The 13736-nt window shown below is 50.6% G+C and overlaps 4 protein-coding genes across 4 annotated transcripts; 1 reads left to right on the top strand and 3 right to left on the bottom strand.

Annotated features, from left to right (window-relative positions):
• The first annotated feature begins 138 nt into the window (after positions 1–138).
• Positions 139–5231, top strand: ASPVEDRAFT_163771 (uncharacterized protein). Its single transcript, XM_040808620.1, has 3 exons — positions 139–914; positions 1082–3356; positions 3419–5231. The coding sequence occupies exons 1-3, from the start codon at positions 535–537 to the stop codon at positions 5195–5197; spliced, it is 4434 nt and encodes a 1477-aa protein (XP_040665424.1). The 5' UTR covers positions 139–534; the 3' UTR covers positions 5198–5231.
• Positions 5232–6270: 1039 nt separating this feature from the next.
• On the bottom strand, positions 6271–6819 carry ASPVEDRAFT_148687 (uncharacterized protein; the record flags this gene model as incomplete). The annotated part of the gene is made up of 3 exons (XM_040808172.1): positions 6271–6415; positions 6493–6635; positions 6694–6819. 3 exons carry the CDS (start codon positions 6817–6819, stop codon positions 6271–6273), a joined length of 414 nt encoding a protein of 137 aa, XP_040665423.1.
• A 3164-nt stretch (positions 6820–9983) lies between these two features.
• On the bottom strand, positions 9984–11366 carry ASPVEDRAFT_26445 (uncharacterized protein; the record flags this gene model as incomplete). The annotated part of the gene is made up of 1 exon (XM_040809905.1): positions 9984–11366. The coding sequence occupies one exon, from the start codon at positions 11364–11366 to the stop codon at positions 9984–9986; it is 1383 nt and encodes a 460-aa protein (XP_040665422.1).
• A 203-nt stretch (positions 11367–11569) lies between these two features.
• ASPVEDRAFT_522476 (prion-inhibition and propagation domain-containing protein) lies at positions 11570–13545 on the bottom strand. Its single transcript, XM_040814610.1, has one exon. It carries the CDS (start codon positions 13347–13349, stop codon positions 11586–11588), a length of 1764 nt encoding a protein of 587 aa, XP_040665421.1. The 5' UTR covers positions 13350–13545; the 3' UTR covers positions 11570–11585.
• Positions 13546–13736: the final 191 nt, after the last annotated feature.

Here is a 13736-nt window from a genome sequence, read left to right as displayed (position 1 = left end):
ATCATGGAGGTACCAGGGATAATCGTAAGGTAATCGCCAAGCGAGTGGTCCACTGATCACCGATTCATAGTGATTTACATGTGTTTATACCAAGTAAAATACCATTCAATAATAAACTATCTAAGGCCACGTGTCTTTCCTATGGCCTGGGATTATAGACACGGGGTTCAGCTCGATTCGATTGGAATGCTGTTAAGATGGCGGAGGACAGTAGACTTCGGGACATCAACATGTTGCACTGCTTTACGAAAGCCTCTCGCTTACATGGTCCACCCTCTTACCGATGACGTTGAGTGGTTCCTCTGGATGGAGATAAATTGGCTTTATCGGGTCGATCGCGTCTCGATGATCTACTTCCTCGGTCGTTCACCAGCCCCATACTTGAGACATACATACCACTATCGCCGTAGCGAGTTCCGCCTCTGACATGCCCCTGAAGGGGGAAAAATCCCTGTTCAAACCAAATTATTTCTTCCGTTTCAGCACTTCATCGAGAACTCTCCATATATAGTACAGAGTATACAGCTGTACGCCATGGAGCGTGGAGCCTCCACAGCTGCAGCACAGGCTTCAGGGTCATTAAGTCCATATACCCTCTCTTGGGCGATCAGTCTATCGGCATCCGTTGCGGTGCTTTTGCTAAGTGTCTTCGCGGTTCAACATGCCGTATCGTGGATGTCGACGAAGAGACTCAAATCCGTTCGATTTCTCTATTTTTACCAAGATGAAGACGGAGAGGCGACGCCGAATTCAATCGAAAACGCCTCCAAATGTAAGATACCTCGCCTCAGTCTAGTCTGTACCGGACTTGGGATGTGGTTGTCGATTCTGCAGGTCGGGGTTGCCATCGTGGAGCTTGGAACAGTGCAGATTGTCGATTGGGCGCAGATGGTCATTTGGGTGAGAGATTGTTTGTCAAGATACCCATTCTGCAATCGAACTAGCTGATATAATTCCATTCACAGACTGCACTAGCCTTCCAGTGTAGCATGCTCTGGATAGACTCTCCGGCCCCGATAACTTATGCGATCGGGTGGCGAGCCGCATTAAGTTGCATAGCTGCAGTTCCCAGCCTGTGCAGTCGGCTGTATGCGGATCATGTCACTGGTCACGATGATACAATCAACATTGTAGTCATGGGCTGCCAGATTTCTCTTGCTCTCTGTGCCAGTGTCCTTACTCTTCTCATCCGTCGTCGTCCTGATGTCTACCGAAACGGCACAGTCGTGGACGGACAATACTCCACGTCCTTCCTGGGTTGGTTGAGTTTCACATGGACGGAATTTGTTTTGCGCATGGCCAAAGACAAGTCCCAGCTACAGATTGGCGATTTACCTGAACTGGATTATCACTCACGGACCGACAGTCTGCTGGATACCTGCTATCGCATGGTAAAGGAAGCGGGCTCCGGGACCGCGGGCTTATGGATGATCATTCTACAATCACAAAGCCGCGCATTGCTGTTTCAGGCTTCCATCACGGTCGCTTCGTCGTTCATTAGCTTCGTCCCGTCGTTTGCACTGCTAAACATCTTGCTTGCATTGGAGGATCGACAGAACGGAGAAGGGAATGAAGCCCGTGTCTGGTCGTGGGTTGTCGGGCTAGGCATCTCCGTTCTAGCGACGGCCACCTTGGAAACCTTGAAGTTCTGGATTTCGTACAACAAGCTCACTATCCACACGCAGCAGCAGCTCTCTGTGGCTATATTCGACAAGGCAAGCCGCGTTGGTGGAGGTAGCTCCGAAACTGACAGCGAAGAGTCGCAGGAGCATGGATCCCAGGGCCCGGTTCACATGGCTGTAGTTGACGCCAAGAATGTGGCGGATTTTGTCTGTTTCCTGTTCTTATTATACGAAATACCCTTGAAGTTGACCATAGCTTCGGCGTTCCTGTTGATGATATTGGGCTGGGAATGCTTACTTGCCTGTGCCATTATCCTCCTCTTGGTGGGTCTCGCCAACTTCCACACGGTAAATAAGTACTCCGAGACCCAAGGGGACTTGATGCAGTCGCGGGATCACCGGTTAAGTATGATCACAGAGATCCTTCACGGGATTCGACATGTCAAGTTCTCTGCTCTGGAAGGCCAGTGGGGGAAGAGGATCAACCAACTCCGAGACATTGAACTGCGTTCTCGATGGTCTGTGTATTGCTGGGAGCTTATTATGGTATCCATGTACTTCCTTGGTCCGGCCATCCTCTCAGCTTCATCATTGACAGTGTATGTAGCAGTGAATGGGTTCCTCTCGGCGGCCACTGCATTCACGTCAATTGCCATCTTGAACTCGATTGAGGTGTCCTTGACTATTCTGCCGGAAATCATTTCCATGTTTGCGACCAGCTCCGTAAGTATGCAACGCATCAGACGTTTCCTTGCACGGCCAGAGGGAATCTCCAGTGTTTTGCCGTCAGATACGATTGATTTCACAAATGCATCAGTCGCATGGCCTGGGGCTGCTACTTCGGCGGAGAGAGGCACTTTGAAGGATTTGAATTTGAGCTTTCCCAAGAACGCCTTAAGCGTCATCATGGGTCCCACTGGAGCGGGCAAGAGCCTACTCCTCACAGCTATCATCGGAGAATGTGACATTCTGAGCGGGACAGTAAGAGCGCCGATTCCTGTTACCTTCGAGGCCAGCCGACCCTGGGAATTGACATCGGGGATTGCGTATGTGCCACAGGTGCCATGGATTGAACGGGGCACGGTGAAGGATAATATCCTGTTTGGGGCACCCTTCAATAAAGAACGGTACTCGAAAGTCCTCTTTGCCTGTGCCATGGAGAAGGACCTCGAAAGGCTCCCCAAAGGAGACCGAACCGAGTTGGGGGGAAATGGTGCAAATCTGAGTGGTGGTCAGAAGTGGCGGTTGTGTCTTGCGCGTGCACTCTATAGCCATGCTCATACTCTTGTCCTGGATGACGTCTTCAGTGCTGTAGACGTGCATACCAGGCAGCATCTTTACCAGCATGCGTTGGTTGGTGAATTGGCTATGGGTAGGACTCGAATTCTAGCCACGCATCACGTCGGCCTTTGTCTTCCCCATGCAGAATACGTGGTGTCTCTCGAGAAGGGGATTCTGAGAGATACGTTGGACGCGAGAGATCTCGAGCTGGACCGAAGGCTCTGGGAACAAAGCTTTGGGTCAGTCAGTACTGGGCGTGAACAACAATTACCCACAAAGAGTGAAGAAAGCCCGGAGTGGAATGGGACCACTAGCCTTGCCGAAGACCACCAGCACGATAGCGGTTTATACTGGGGTGCTTGCAAGACCTATATGAAAGAAGGTGGCCACCTCTATCAATGGATCGCCTTGTTCACAGCGTTTTTGGGCTATACTGGATCCATTCTCGGTCGAGTAAGCAACACCATAAGCAACCAGCAAATCAGTTTAATAATTAACGAATACTGACTTCTCAGGCCTGGTGGTTGAATGTCTGGACTAGTAGTCAAGATGCTGGTGCCGCAATATCTCAGAATGAACAAGTAACCGGCAAAGACGAGCCATCGACAGGATCAGTAGATCGCAGTCTGCTTTTCTACCTTGCGTTCTATCTCGCGTTGTCTGCAGTAGCATGCACTGTGGGGATGGCTCGATGTTATTTTACCTTCCGGGTCGCCTTCCAAGCATCACGGAACCTCTTCCATCGCATGCTCCGCAGCATCTTGCGGGCACCCCTGCAATGGCATGACGATGTGCCTTTTGGTCAAGTTTTGAACCGATTCTCGTCTGATTTAAACGTCGTCGACTCGCGCATGGGTGAAGACCTCAGAAGCACATTCGAGTTCACAACCGAAGTGGCCATGGGCATGTTTGCTGGAATTCTTGTTAATCCAGTTCTTCTCGTGGTAGCCGTTTTCCTGACGGCTGTTTATTTGCATTACTCAAGGACTTACCTCACGGCCTCCCGCCAAATCAAGCGTCTGGAGAGCGAGGCAAAGAGCCCGATCTTTGACCACTTTGATACGTGCCTCAGCGGACTGCCCGTGATCAAGGCGTTCGGGAAAGTCGACGAATATCGGCGACAGTTCCGCCAAAAGGTCGACTCTCATGCCCGTGCATTTTGGCATCTCTGGCTGCTGAATCGGTGGCTGGGGTTCAGAATTAACATGATCGGGGCTGCGTTCTCTGCACTCTCTGCAGCGCTGGTCGTGTCGTTAAAAAGCATTGATGCCTCCGCAGCTGGCTTTGCCATCAGCTTTACAATGGAAATATCCCTGTCCATGGCATTGGCTATTCGGTATTACGCAAACGTGGAGCAAGATATGAACAGCGTGGAGAGGGTCCTGGAGTATTGCGATCTCAACGCCGAGAATTACGAAGGCCTTGATGCTCCCGCTGACTGGCCTACAAGTGGTAGACTGGAAGTCCGTAACTTGGCTGTACGATATGCACCTCATCTGCCTCCTGCGCTGGATAGAGTCGGCTTTAAGATTGAAGGAAATGAAAGGGTGGGTGTAGTGGGCCGTACCGGTTCTGGGAAATCTTCCCTGGTGAATGCCATGTTCCGTATAGTTGAACCACACGAAGGCAAGATTATACTGGATGGGATTGACATCTCAAAGCTGAGACTTGAAGATCTCCGCTCTCGACTCTCAATTATTCCCCAAAGCCCAGTCATTTTCCGTGGCACAGTCCGGTCCAATATGGACCCCTTCAACGAATATGAAGATGCAGAGCTCTTACATGCTCTAGGAAAAGTAGGCTGGCGCTCAAAAGCAGAAATCTCTGCTTCTGACGATTATGACGACGATGGACCTTCAGCATGGGCGACCGGGGTAGCCCAGTCAACGACTTCTCAGCTGGAGCGACCGGTTGCTGAAGAAGGCACCGATCTCTCGCAAGGCCAGCGACAACTCCTTTGCATTGCCCGAGAGATAGTCCGAAAGCCCAAGGTATTGCTCCTTGATGAGGCAACCTCTGCTGTCGATAATCTGACCGACCAGCTTGTTCAGCAATCTGTACGGTCTGCCTTTAGTCGCGGCTCCACGACGCTAATTGTCATCGCACACCGACTGAGCACGGTAGCAGATTTCGACTCCATTCTTGTACTGGACGCAGGGAGAGTCGTGGAATTTGGAAGTCCGCGAGACCTGCTTGGAATAGAGAATGGTACCTTCAGGGGTATGGTCGAGCAGGATGCTGAGAGGGATGCGCTTAAAGAGGTCATTTTAGGTGAGAATGATGTTGAATCATAAATTCTGTTACAACAATACTCAATCATAAAGGTATAGAGACTGTAGACTATAAAAGAGAAATGAAAAGAAAATTCAATTTTATATCAAAAACCGATTGCGACCTATAAGAGCATTTAGCAGGTGAATACTATTCAGTTTCCATAAAGAATAGTGATCCTGATGTACGAGGGTCCGTTTCACTGTAATATTTCACAAATAAGAGTAAAACTTAGAAAGCGTCTTTAGTACTCTAACTTGCCAGGGAATGCAAGGGCCTCGCTTGTCCTGCTCAGCCCTGTGCCTGCTTGGCGACGTTTGGCGCGCATCCTGCAGTGTTTTCCGGCAGTAATTGTGGATCACGGCAGGAATTCGCGAGGCTGGTCAACAGTCGACAGTTTGGGGCCCATGGATCATAGTAACATGCCTGATTGTGCCTCCCCACAGTATCCGGCCTGCCATGGGACAAGGTTGTGACTTCACAACCTGGCCTATGACTACCGTACTGGCCCGCTCGTGCCTTGCTTGCTGCTGATACTCCCTATTCTTTTTGACTGTCTGGTTCCATAACCTCTAGACAATAGATAAGCTTAAGCTGCCCTGGATATTTTACGTTGTAAAGTGGGGATGTGCGACAAGCCAAGGCAAGGATACATGCATCCTTCATGCTTTATTGACATATATCTAGTATCTTAGCGTCTGGCACCCGTTTTCCAGCCAGCTATTCGTCCAGGGTTTGTATCGGCCGTTAAATAATCGGTAGCAGACAACAGTATACCACAGGGTCTCTGGTTGATCACAGGTTGAGATGCATTAATCCTGCCCCAGGCGCCAAATCTCATATACTGGGTTACGACAAACGCAACCCCGGTGCCCTTGGGAGCAGACTCCAAGGTACGAACACCTTTACGATGTATCCCTTACGAATAACTGCAAATCATAAGGCCGGCACCACCATAAGTTGCACTTTTATTCAACGGCAAAAGCATACAACGGCCAATTACCTGCGATAATACCTGCAAAGTTTCATGATACTAATGATACTACTTCTCGCAAGAGTAACAATATAGACAGCCAGCCAGGCAACTATCATATCTCTAGCATGGGAAGGTACACTTTGTCTCGTTTCCATCGCCAGAGATGGTCGCCCACTTGTCTTTAGTGCAACCATCCTCGTTGAAATCACGGTGCTCAGCGCCATAGTCCAAGTATCCGTCCGAGTTGTCACTGTTGGTGTGGATGCTACGCAACATTAATATCGGCCACAAATATAGCAAGCGCCTTGAAATACGCATGACTGATAGTCTAGAATAACATACCAGATTTGGTTGGACAGCTGCGAGCTATAGCAGTTGTCATGGCTGATAGTATTGCACTGGTCCGCCAGAGTCTCGGTCGTCCCGTCAGCGTAGGTGACCTCCCCAACGCAGGAGAGGGAGTTATCGCCACCCGAAATCGGGTTCTATGGATGTGCCATGGTTAGTGCTGCGTACCTGCCGATGAGAGAGTGGATGGGGTACCTGGCCCCGAGCGAATCGAAGGCTGAATGAGCATTCGCCCTCGCGCTTCGCCAGGGCAGCGGCGGAGGCGCCTGATGCTAGAGCGACCAGGGTGGCGAAGAGTGGGAGGTTCTTGGTGAGGATCATCTTGAGAGTATTTTTGGGATGATGTTCACACCGGCAGAATTGGCGTCCTATTTATACACAGAACCTTGAGACCCGATGCCTGCTTACAGCACAGTCAGACCGGGCAAAACCAAGGATCAGACTGATTATCTCTTGATCTTTCCGCGGGGGCCATGCAGCATTGCAAGAACGGCCCCCAACGATCGTCAATGAGGGTTGAGTTCAATGGCACAAAATCATAGCCAAGACGATCGGCCTCAGGAAAACAGTGAAGAGAAGAGCTAGGATCGACGCTGTTCGGCCTCACGGTGGCATGGGCGACACTTTGGCTATTAAGATCATCATCCTGGCTGCAGATTGTTGGCCAGAAACCCCGGGCGTTCCTTCGCGCGCTGAAACCACCGGAAGTTATAGGGCTTGCTATCAGAAGTTGTTACATCATTGTTAGTAGACAAGAACATAGCACGGGGGCCTCTGATTAATAGCAGGTTCAGATGAAATTAATCCTGCAACATGTGCAAGATTTCATATACAGCGTTACTATACTTTTGAAACACTCCAGCGTGCTCGGGAGACTCCAGGGTACGAATACCTTGGATACATATCTCTTCAGCAGTTTCACCGTCCCTGTTTCGTATATTTTTATCCACATTCCCAGTCTCCAGTAGCTCCTGAACCGCGCCGACGTTGGCGAATGCGACAGCCAGATGTAGCGCTGTTGAGCCATTAAGATCACACCTGCGATTAATGTCTTCCACAGAAGCCCATCGCCCTAGTAGATGAACCATCATCTCCTGGTTGTTTTCAAAATTATATTCGGGATAAGTCACTTGCTGACCATCCACGGTCCAATGAAGCTCGCCATATCCCATAGCACAGCGATGCAGCGCCGTAAAGCTTCGAGCTGGCTCAACAATAAATCCAGGGCTTTGAGAATCGACGGCGCATAGAAACTCAAATCTGGCAATGGAACCGTTGGCCGAGGAGGCTATTATATGACCGAGAATAGTGGTGGGGTGTTCTGTTGCCAGGGGCCCCGCCGAGGTGCTGCATGCATTGATATCGGCGCCGTTCTCCAGGAGAAACTTGCTGAGGTGGAAGGAGTTACTGTAGATGGATGTCAAGAGGGGGGTCTCTGTCTGAAAACAATCTCCAGTGCGACCTTCAACGGGATGATTCTGATGGTATACGAGGTCTTCAAGGATTCCAAAGTCTGCATTATGGCCTGCGTAAGCGAAGGTGTGGATAGCAGTCCAATCGACGCTCGATGAATGGAAGGGGTTGCGCGATCTGGCATTCGGATCTGCGCCCCGCGACAGCAGGAGGTCGTAGGTGTGCTTGCGGTTCCAGCGAATGGCTTCCAGAATTGGTGGGCGAAGAGTGATGGCGCAAGGGCGAAGAATGTCTTCAGGGTGGAATGCCCCAGCTCGGCACTTTACCGGATCAGGGGGATAGAATGTTAGGGTATACATCGGATCGGAGGCAGGCTGGGCACCACCAAGTGCTTCCTTGATCTTTGTGTAAAGAGTGCGCACAAAGGGAAGAATGCCAGGTCCACCTATAACTGGAGCTGAGCTGATGTGTGCATGATTCACGCCACCCTCTTCAATATCTTGTTGCCCTTCAATGGCCCGCCCTCTTGATGTGGGCGAAGACACGCCTGCTGAGATTTCTGGCGCTTGCTCAGACAGGAGTCGCTCCACATGGGGAGACAACAGATATCGAACAACTGCATCATGCTGACCTGCAACGGCGTGATACAACAGTGTTTCCCCAAACTCTTCTCCCAGACCGTCCAAAAAGTTTCGATGACAACTTCTCTTCAGTAAAAGATCGAATGTCGCCCATAATCTGTTCCCCCACTGAGAGCCATGCCTGAGAGCCATTCCAAAGAGGTCTGCTCCAGACGTTGCTAGTACAAGAAGAGGTTTCATCTGGTATCCATTCCCTAGTCGATCAGGTGCTGCTTCTTCCATAGACTTTAGCATCGCTTCCAGGCATTCCGGATGGTGGTAGAATGCGGCCTGTGCAAGAGGATTAGGCTGGCGCTGTTCGGAGAGGAGAGAAAAAAGGGTTGAAGGGTTCTGGATCCCATCAAGTAGGAATTGCACAATATCCGGGCGATTGCGCTGCACCGCCCAGCCCAAAGGTGTTCCGCAGTATAGACGGTCTGTCTCGAGGGTGGCCGGGAAGTTCGAGTGAGCGACTTGCTTTACTGTCGTGGCACAAACCCTGGCGCCCCTTTCGAGAAGCTTTCGACCGACTAAGAGGACCTCCTCTCCTTCAAATGATATGAGCCAATGCAGAGGAGTTTCGCCACTGACCGATGCTTGCTCCACGTTTGCTCCCCGGTCCAGTAGCAGCATGGTGTTCACAACTTGGCCGGCCCTTGCAGCGCACAATAGGGCAGTGTCGCCTTGGTCATTGCCGATGTCAATCTCAAAGGGGACATCACGCAGTAGGGCTTCTAGCGCTTCATGTTTGGCACAGCTAGACGCAAAATGCAACAAATTATCCCCCCGTCTATTGACTTTGAAATCAAATATGTGTTGCGGGTTGAGAATCTCACTTCGTCGTGCTCCAGTCGAGTCAAGCGCTCCTATTAACTGATTCCAATGCATCCCATACAGCAGCTGCGATGAAAAATACCAGTCTGCACCCACTCCTCCACGGGCATTTTTGAGTGACGATTTGACTGCCGGAATGACATCTGGGGCAAGTTCAACCAGATCCTCCAGCGCAGTTCGACAACCGCACAATGCCATATCGCAAATGTGTTGAATTCCCGCGTGTGATGGTCGGAATTCAGGGAGTATCGAATGACATATACGATAGAAATATGCCATGGATATATAATGTCCGCCGTCAGTTGCCCTGCACAATGTTGACTTGGCCTCTTCGTAGTTGACATTGACACCATAGCCATTGATGTAACATGCTGCTAGTATAAACATATCTCCGTGGTACGCCAAACCCTCTCTGGTAGCCTTCTCAGCTCGCTGTCGAAGTGTTTCAACCAGGAAGGCCTGGATAGCGGGTTCTTGGATCGCGATAGGTCGCCATGAAAGCACACGGGTCTGCATCGTTAATGCTATGCACGGCTGAAAGGGACTAAGCTTCTTACATTCGATTCCCTCTTCAAGCTGCCTCGTGGTCTCTCAGTATCGGTAATTGAACTGTTCCCATTAGAAATAGTCCAGCCAATCTAGACAGGGTTTATACTTCATCGGCTCTCGTCCCGCACCATTCTGGATGATCCTGATCACCTCAGCTAGATCTCGAAAAGTAGGACTCGATTGCAATGTTAACTTCAAGACGGGCTCCACGATGCGGTAGAATTGGTCTCTGGCTGCATTATCGAGAGGCGAACTTTGATCGTACATTGCTGACAACCACCCAGCGAGGTTCGCCCCAAGGAGCTGGGTGAATTTTCCCAAAGGACTTTGTGTGGACTGGTTTTTTGAACCCGACATATTGGAGCTGCGTGAGCCTTTAGCAAAGTCAGGATACCAGTGTTCAAGCTCACACAACCGAAGTAGGTCGCCGCTCTGTTTCAAGGCTTCAATTCTGTCTCTACTAGCAGGAGAGTCTTCCGCGCTGATAAACTCAAAAGGGCACAACCCATCACAGGCTACACGCCATACCATCAGACCAAAGGAATAGACATCCGTGTACTTGAGCTGATCTCGTTGGATTGCACGATTGGCCTCTGGGGCCTTCCAGGGCCATGTCCCACCAATACAAACCATCTCATCCACGGACTTTTCCACAATCGAGAATCCGAAATCAGCTAGTTTGGCAATGCAGGAGCCTCTTTCTGAAAATACAAGAACATTCTCGGTCTTGAGGTCACCGTGCGCAATACCGGACTGATGCAGAGCTTCTAGGCCCAAAGAAACATCCAAACAAATAGATAGCTTCGTCCATGAATCAAGTACCTGTCTCTCTTGGAGTTCCGCCAAGGAGCCAAATTGAGCGTACTCAACCACTAGCGTAGGCAGTTTGTGTAATGGGTCGAACGGGTTGCTACCCCATGCGAGACCAAGCAGCTTGACGATGTTCGGATGGTTTGCAAGCGGCCCATGGACTAGGGCAGACACCTCAATTAATACAGAAAACATTGCTCGCTGGTCACTTTCGACGGGCTCTCCTGTAGGCTCAAAGGCCACTCGGGCGGTCTTGTAGGCAACAAACTCTGGGGTAGGCATGGGCTTTATGCTCAGCGTGGTGGTTAAGTCGTGCGAGAACGTAGTTTGCTCCAATCTTTCTGCCTTTGGAACTCGTATTCTCGTCACAGTGAACGAGGCGCCCCGTCCGATGGGGGTTGCAAAGTCCACAGCTTGGCAATTGAACAGATACTGGTGGATTGTGCGCGAGTTTTCTATTCCTAGATTCACAAGGTCCCCTACGTAGGGAACATAGGACCTGCCAGGTATTCCAGCCAGTCTCTGTGGCATAGTGATAGGAGCCGAAGACTCCGCATCTGGGTATAGCGAGAAGGCAAACCGCCTTCCCTCGTCCGGCCTGCTGGAGGGAAAGGAGGTGCTGGGCCTTCCAAAATCCGACATAGTGATATGACAGACAATGATTCCCAGAAGAACTTCTCATACTGGAAGTACGATCGCTGGTTTTGTGCCGTATCAACTCGACTATCAGCCCACCATTTGCCACATCCCAACCCAGGGTTCACGATCTCAGAACGAACTAGGCCTGAACAACTTGCTTAGTACCAACTACATAGCACTAAGAATAATCGATTATTTTGGCATTGCTTTAACACGGTTCAGTCAAATATGACAGGCTCCCAACTTCTTCGCAATCTCCCATTCCCGGTCTAGAACTTTTTGCCTCGTCTCTGTCTTACAACTTTCCCCTTTCAAGCACATTGCGACAGCATCCCCGAAGCCATCTCCTACACGAAATGCAACGTCTCCATTACCAACCTTAGCCTCCAACAGCCATTTCCTGACACCCTTGATCTTCTCAAGGGGGACATCCTTCTCCTTGTTGTCACCTTTAACAGTCTTCTGAACTATTACCCACAAGGGACGCCATTCAGTTAGCTCGATCAGAACAGTTCCTAGGGAGTACAAGTCCATCTCCTTCTCAAACGAGACCAGTGGTTCACCCAGGGCATCTGGGTGCCGGTAAATATCTGCCTGTGGATTTTCAGATACATATTCAGATATCTCGGCGGGCCTGTCGATCCGCGAAAAGTTGAAGCCGGCGAGATATGGGTGGGCGAGGACGCTGTCGGGATTCTTTCTCGCGGAGTCCTCAGTTGTGAAGAAGAGAAGATTGGAGGCTCGGAGGGACTTGTGCAGCCATCCGGCTGTGTGGAGGAGTATGATGGCATGTAAGCATTCTCGAGCCAGCTTGAGTCGTGCAGAGAGGCTCGGCTTCAGGGGAGGATCGCGAAGACTGAGTAGATCGAGCAGGGATTTAGGACCAGGAGGCGCTTCTGATGCGTTTGATGTGTTAAAGGTGATGTCCAGGGTGTCAGGGTAGTCGTAAACGAGAGAGAAGCCTTCCTGGTCTTCGACATATCCAATGCATCGAAGGGTCAGGAATTCTGGATGGGTTTGGGTGGAGAGAAGCGTGGCCAGGTCAACTACCCGATGCTTCAATTTCGATTTATATTTGGCCGGCACTGGTTTATGCTCAAGTAGGACTGGTTTGCCTTTGTAGCGAGCAACGCTTCTAGTTGCATCCTTCGTTTTCTCGATGCACGCCAGGTCGTCTCGTAGAAGCTTTGCGGCTACAGGTTGGGGACCGGCCTGTTGTCCCTGATCGCCACTGCTGGCTGTATTCGGAATAGATGACTCCTCCTTGGTGTCTTTGGTGTCGTTTAATGCGATGGCGACAGCCTTGACCCGCGCACTCGCTGCCAGGGGGAAAGCACTGTTCGCTTCGAAGGCAGTTCGCAGCTCCCGCAGCTCGTTCACGCCATTTCTTGTATCGATGACCTTGGAGAGGATCTCTTGTATTGCCTGCTGCATACTGGCTTGCTGAATGGGGTTTAGAAGATCCCACAGGCCCTGCACGGTTTGCTGGACCTGGGACACAAGCCGCTCAAGCCTGGCTTTGTCCACTCCCGCCCACCAGAGCCGCTTTGGGAGGCAGTTCTTGGATTTGATCAATTTGGCACGATACAGAATGTCGGCTCTTCTTTTATCAGAAACAGCACTTGACAGGATGTCGTGCGGCGCTTCAGAGCCATCGACGCCTTCCCCGTCCGTGGACCCCTCCTTTTCTACCAGATCAAGGTGATATCGTTTCTTAATATTGTCTTTGTCCAGCATCAACTGCATCTGGCCCATGAGCTGGCTTGCCTGCACTTTATTCAGGCGTGGATCAATTGTTCTGTCCGGGTCGTCGACTCCAACGATTTCAGCCCACTGCAGGAAGCGACACTCCTGCACGCTGAGCATCGTGACCAGGAACGACGCATCCCGCCCCAGATTTTGGGCCTTGGACAACAGGACAAATCCCTGGACACATATGGCAAATACCTCGAAGGAGAGCGATGCGATGCTGACTGGATCGATCATGATAACAGGGAGATCTGACTAGAGTTGGTTTGTGTAAGATTGGAGCCTAAGGACGGAGAGCATTTGGGTATATGAGCCTGAGGCTTGTTAATAACTAATAATTCACTGCAAGTAAAGAGAGGAATCGATGGCGACACCAGTCACATGGAGGAGTCTGGACTTGATCGTTTAACCCCTAAGTCTGGGAGCACCCAACAACCGCTTCTGTTGTAGGACATTGCGGAAGAAATGACAGCGCGCCTTTCGTCTAGTTATGACTGCCGTTCGCAGATCACGGAACCTAGCAACTGATGCTTACGAGGGTATTCTACCTTGGAACGGACGACCGGTCACTGCGTGGTTCAAAGTTAATCTGGGAATTGTTACCACGTCTTTTATTTACCACCA

The sequence above is a fragment of the Aspergillus versicolor genome (genome assembly GCF_001890125.1).
Source record: "Aspergillus versicolor CBS 583.65 unplaced genomic scaffold ASPVEscaffold_3, whole genome shotgun sequence".
NCBI lineage: Eukaryota > Fungi > Ascomycota > Eurotiomycetes > Eurotiales > Aspergillaceae > Aspergillus > Aspergillus versicolor.
Note: the sequence above shows the minus strand (reverse complement) of the source record. Positions and strands in the feature narration are given on the sequence as shown.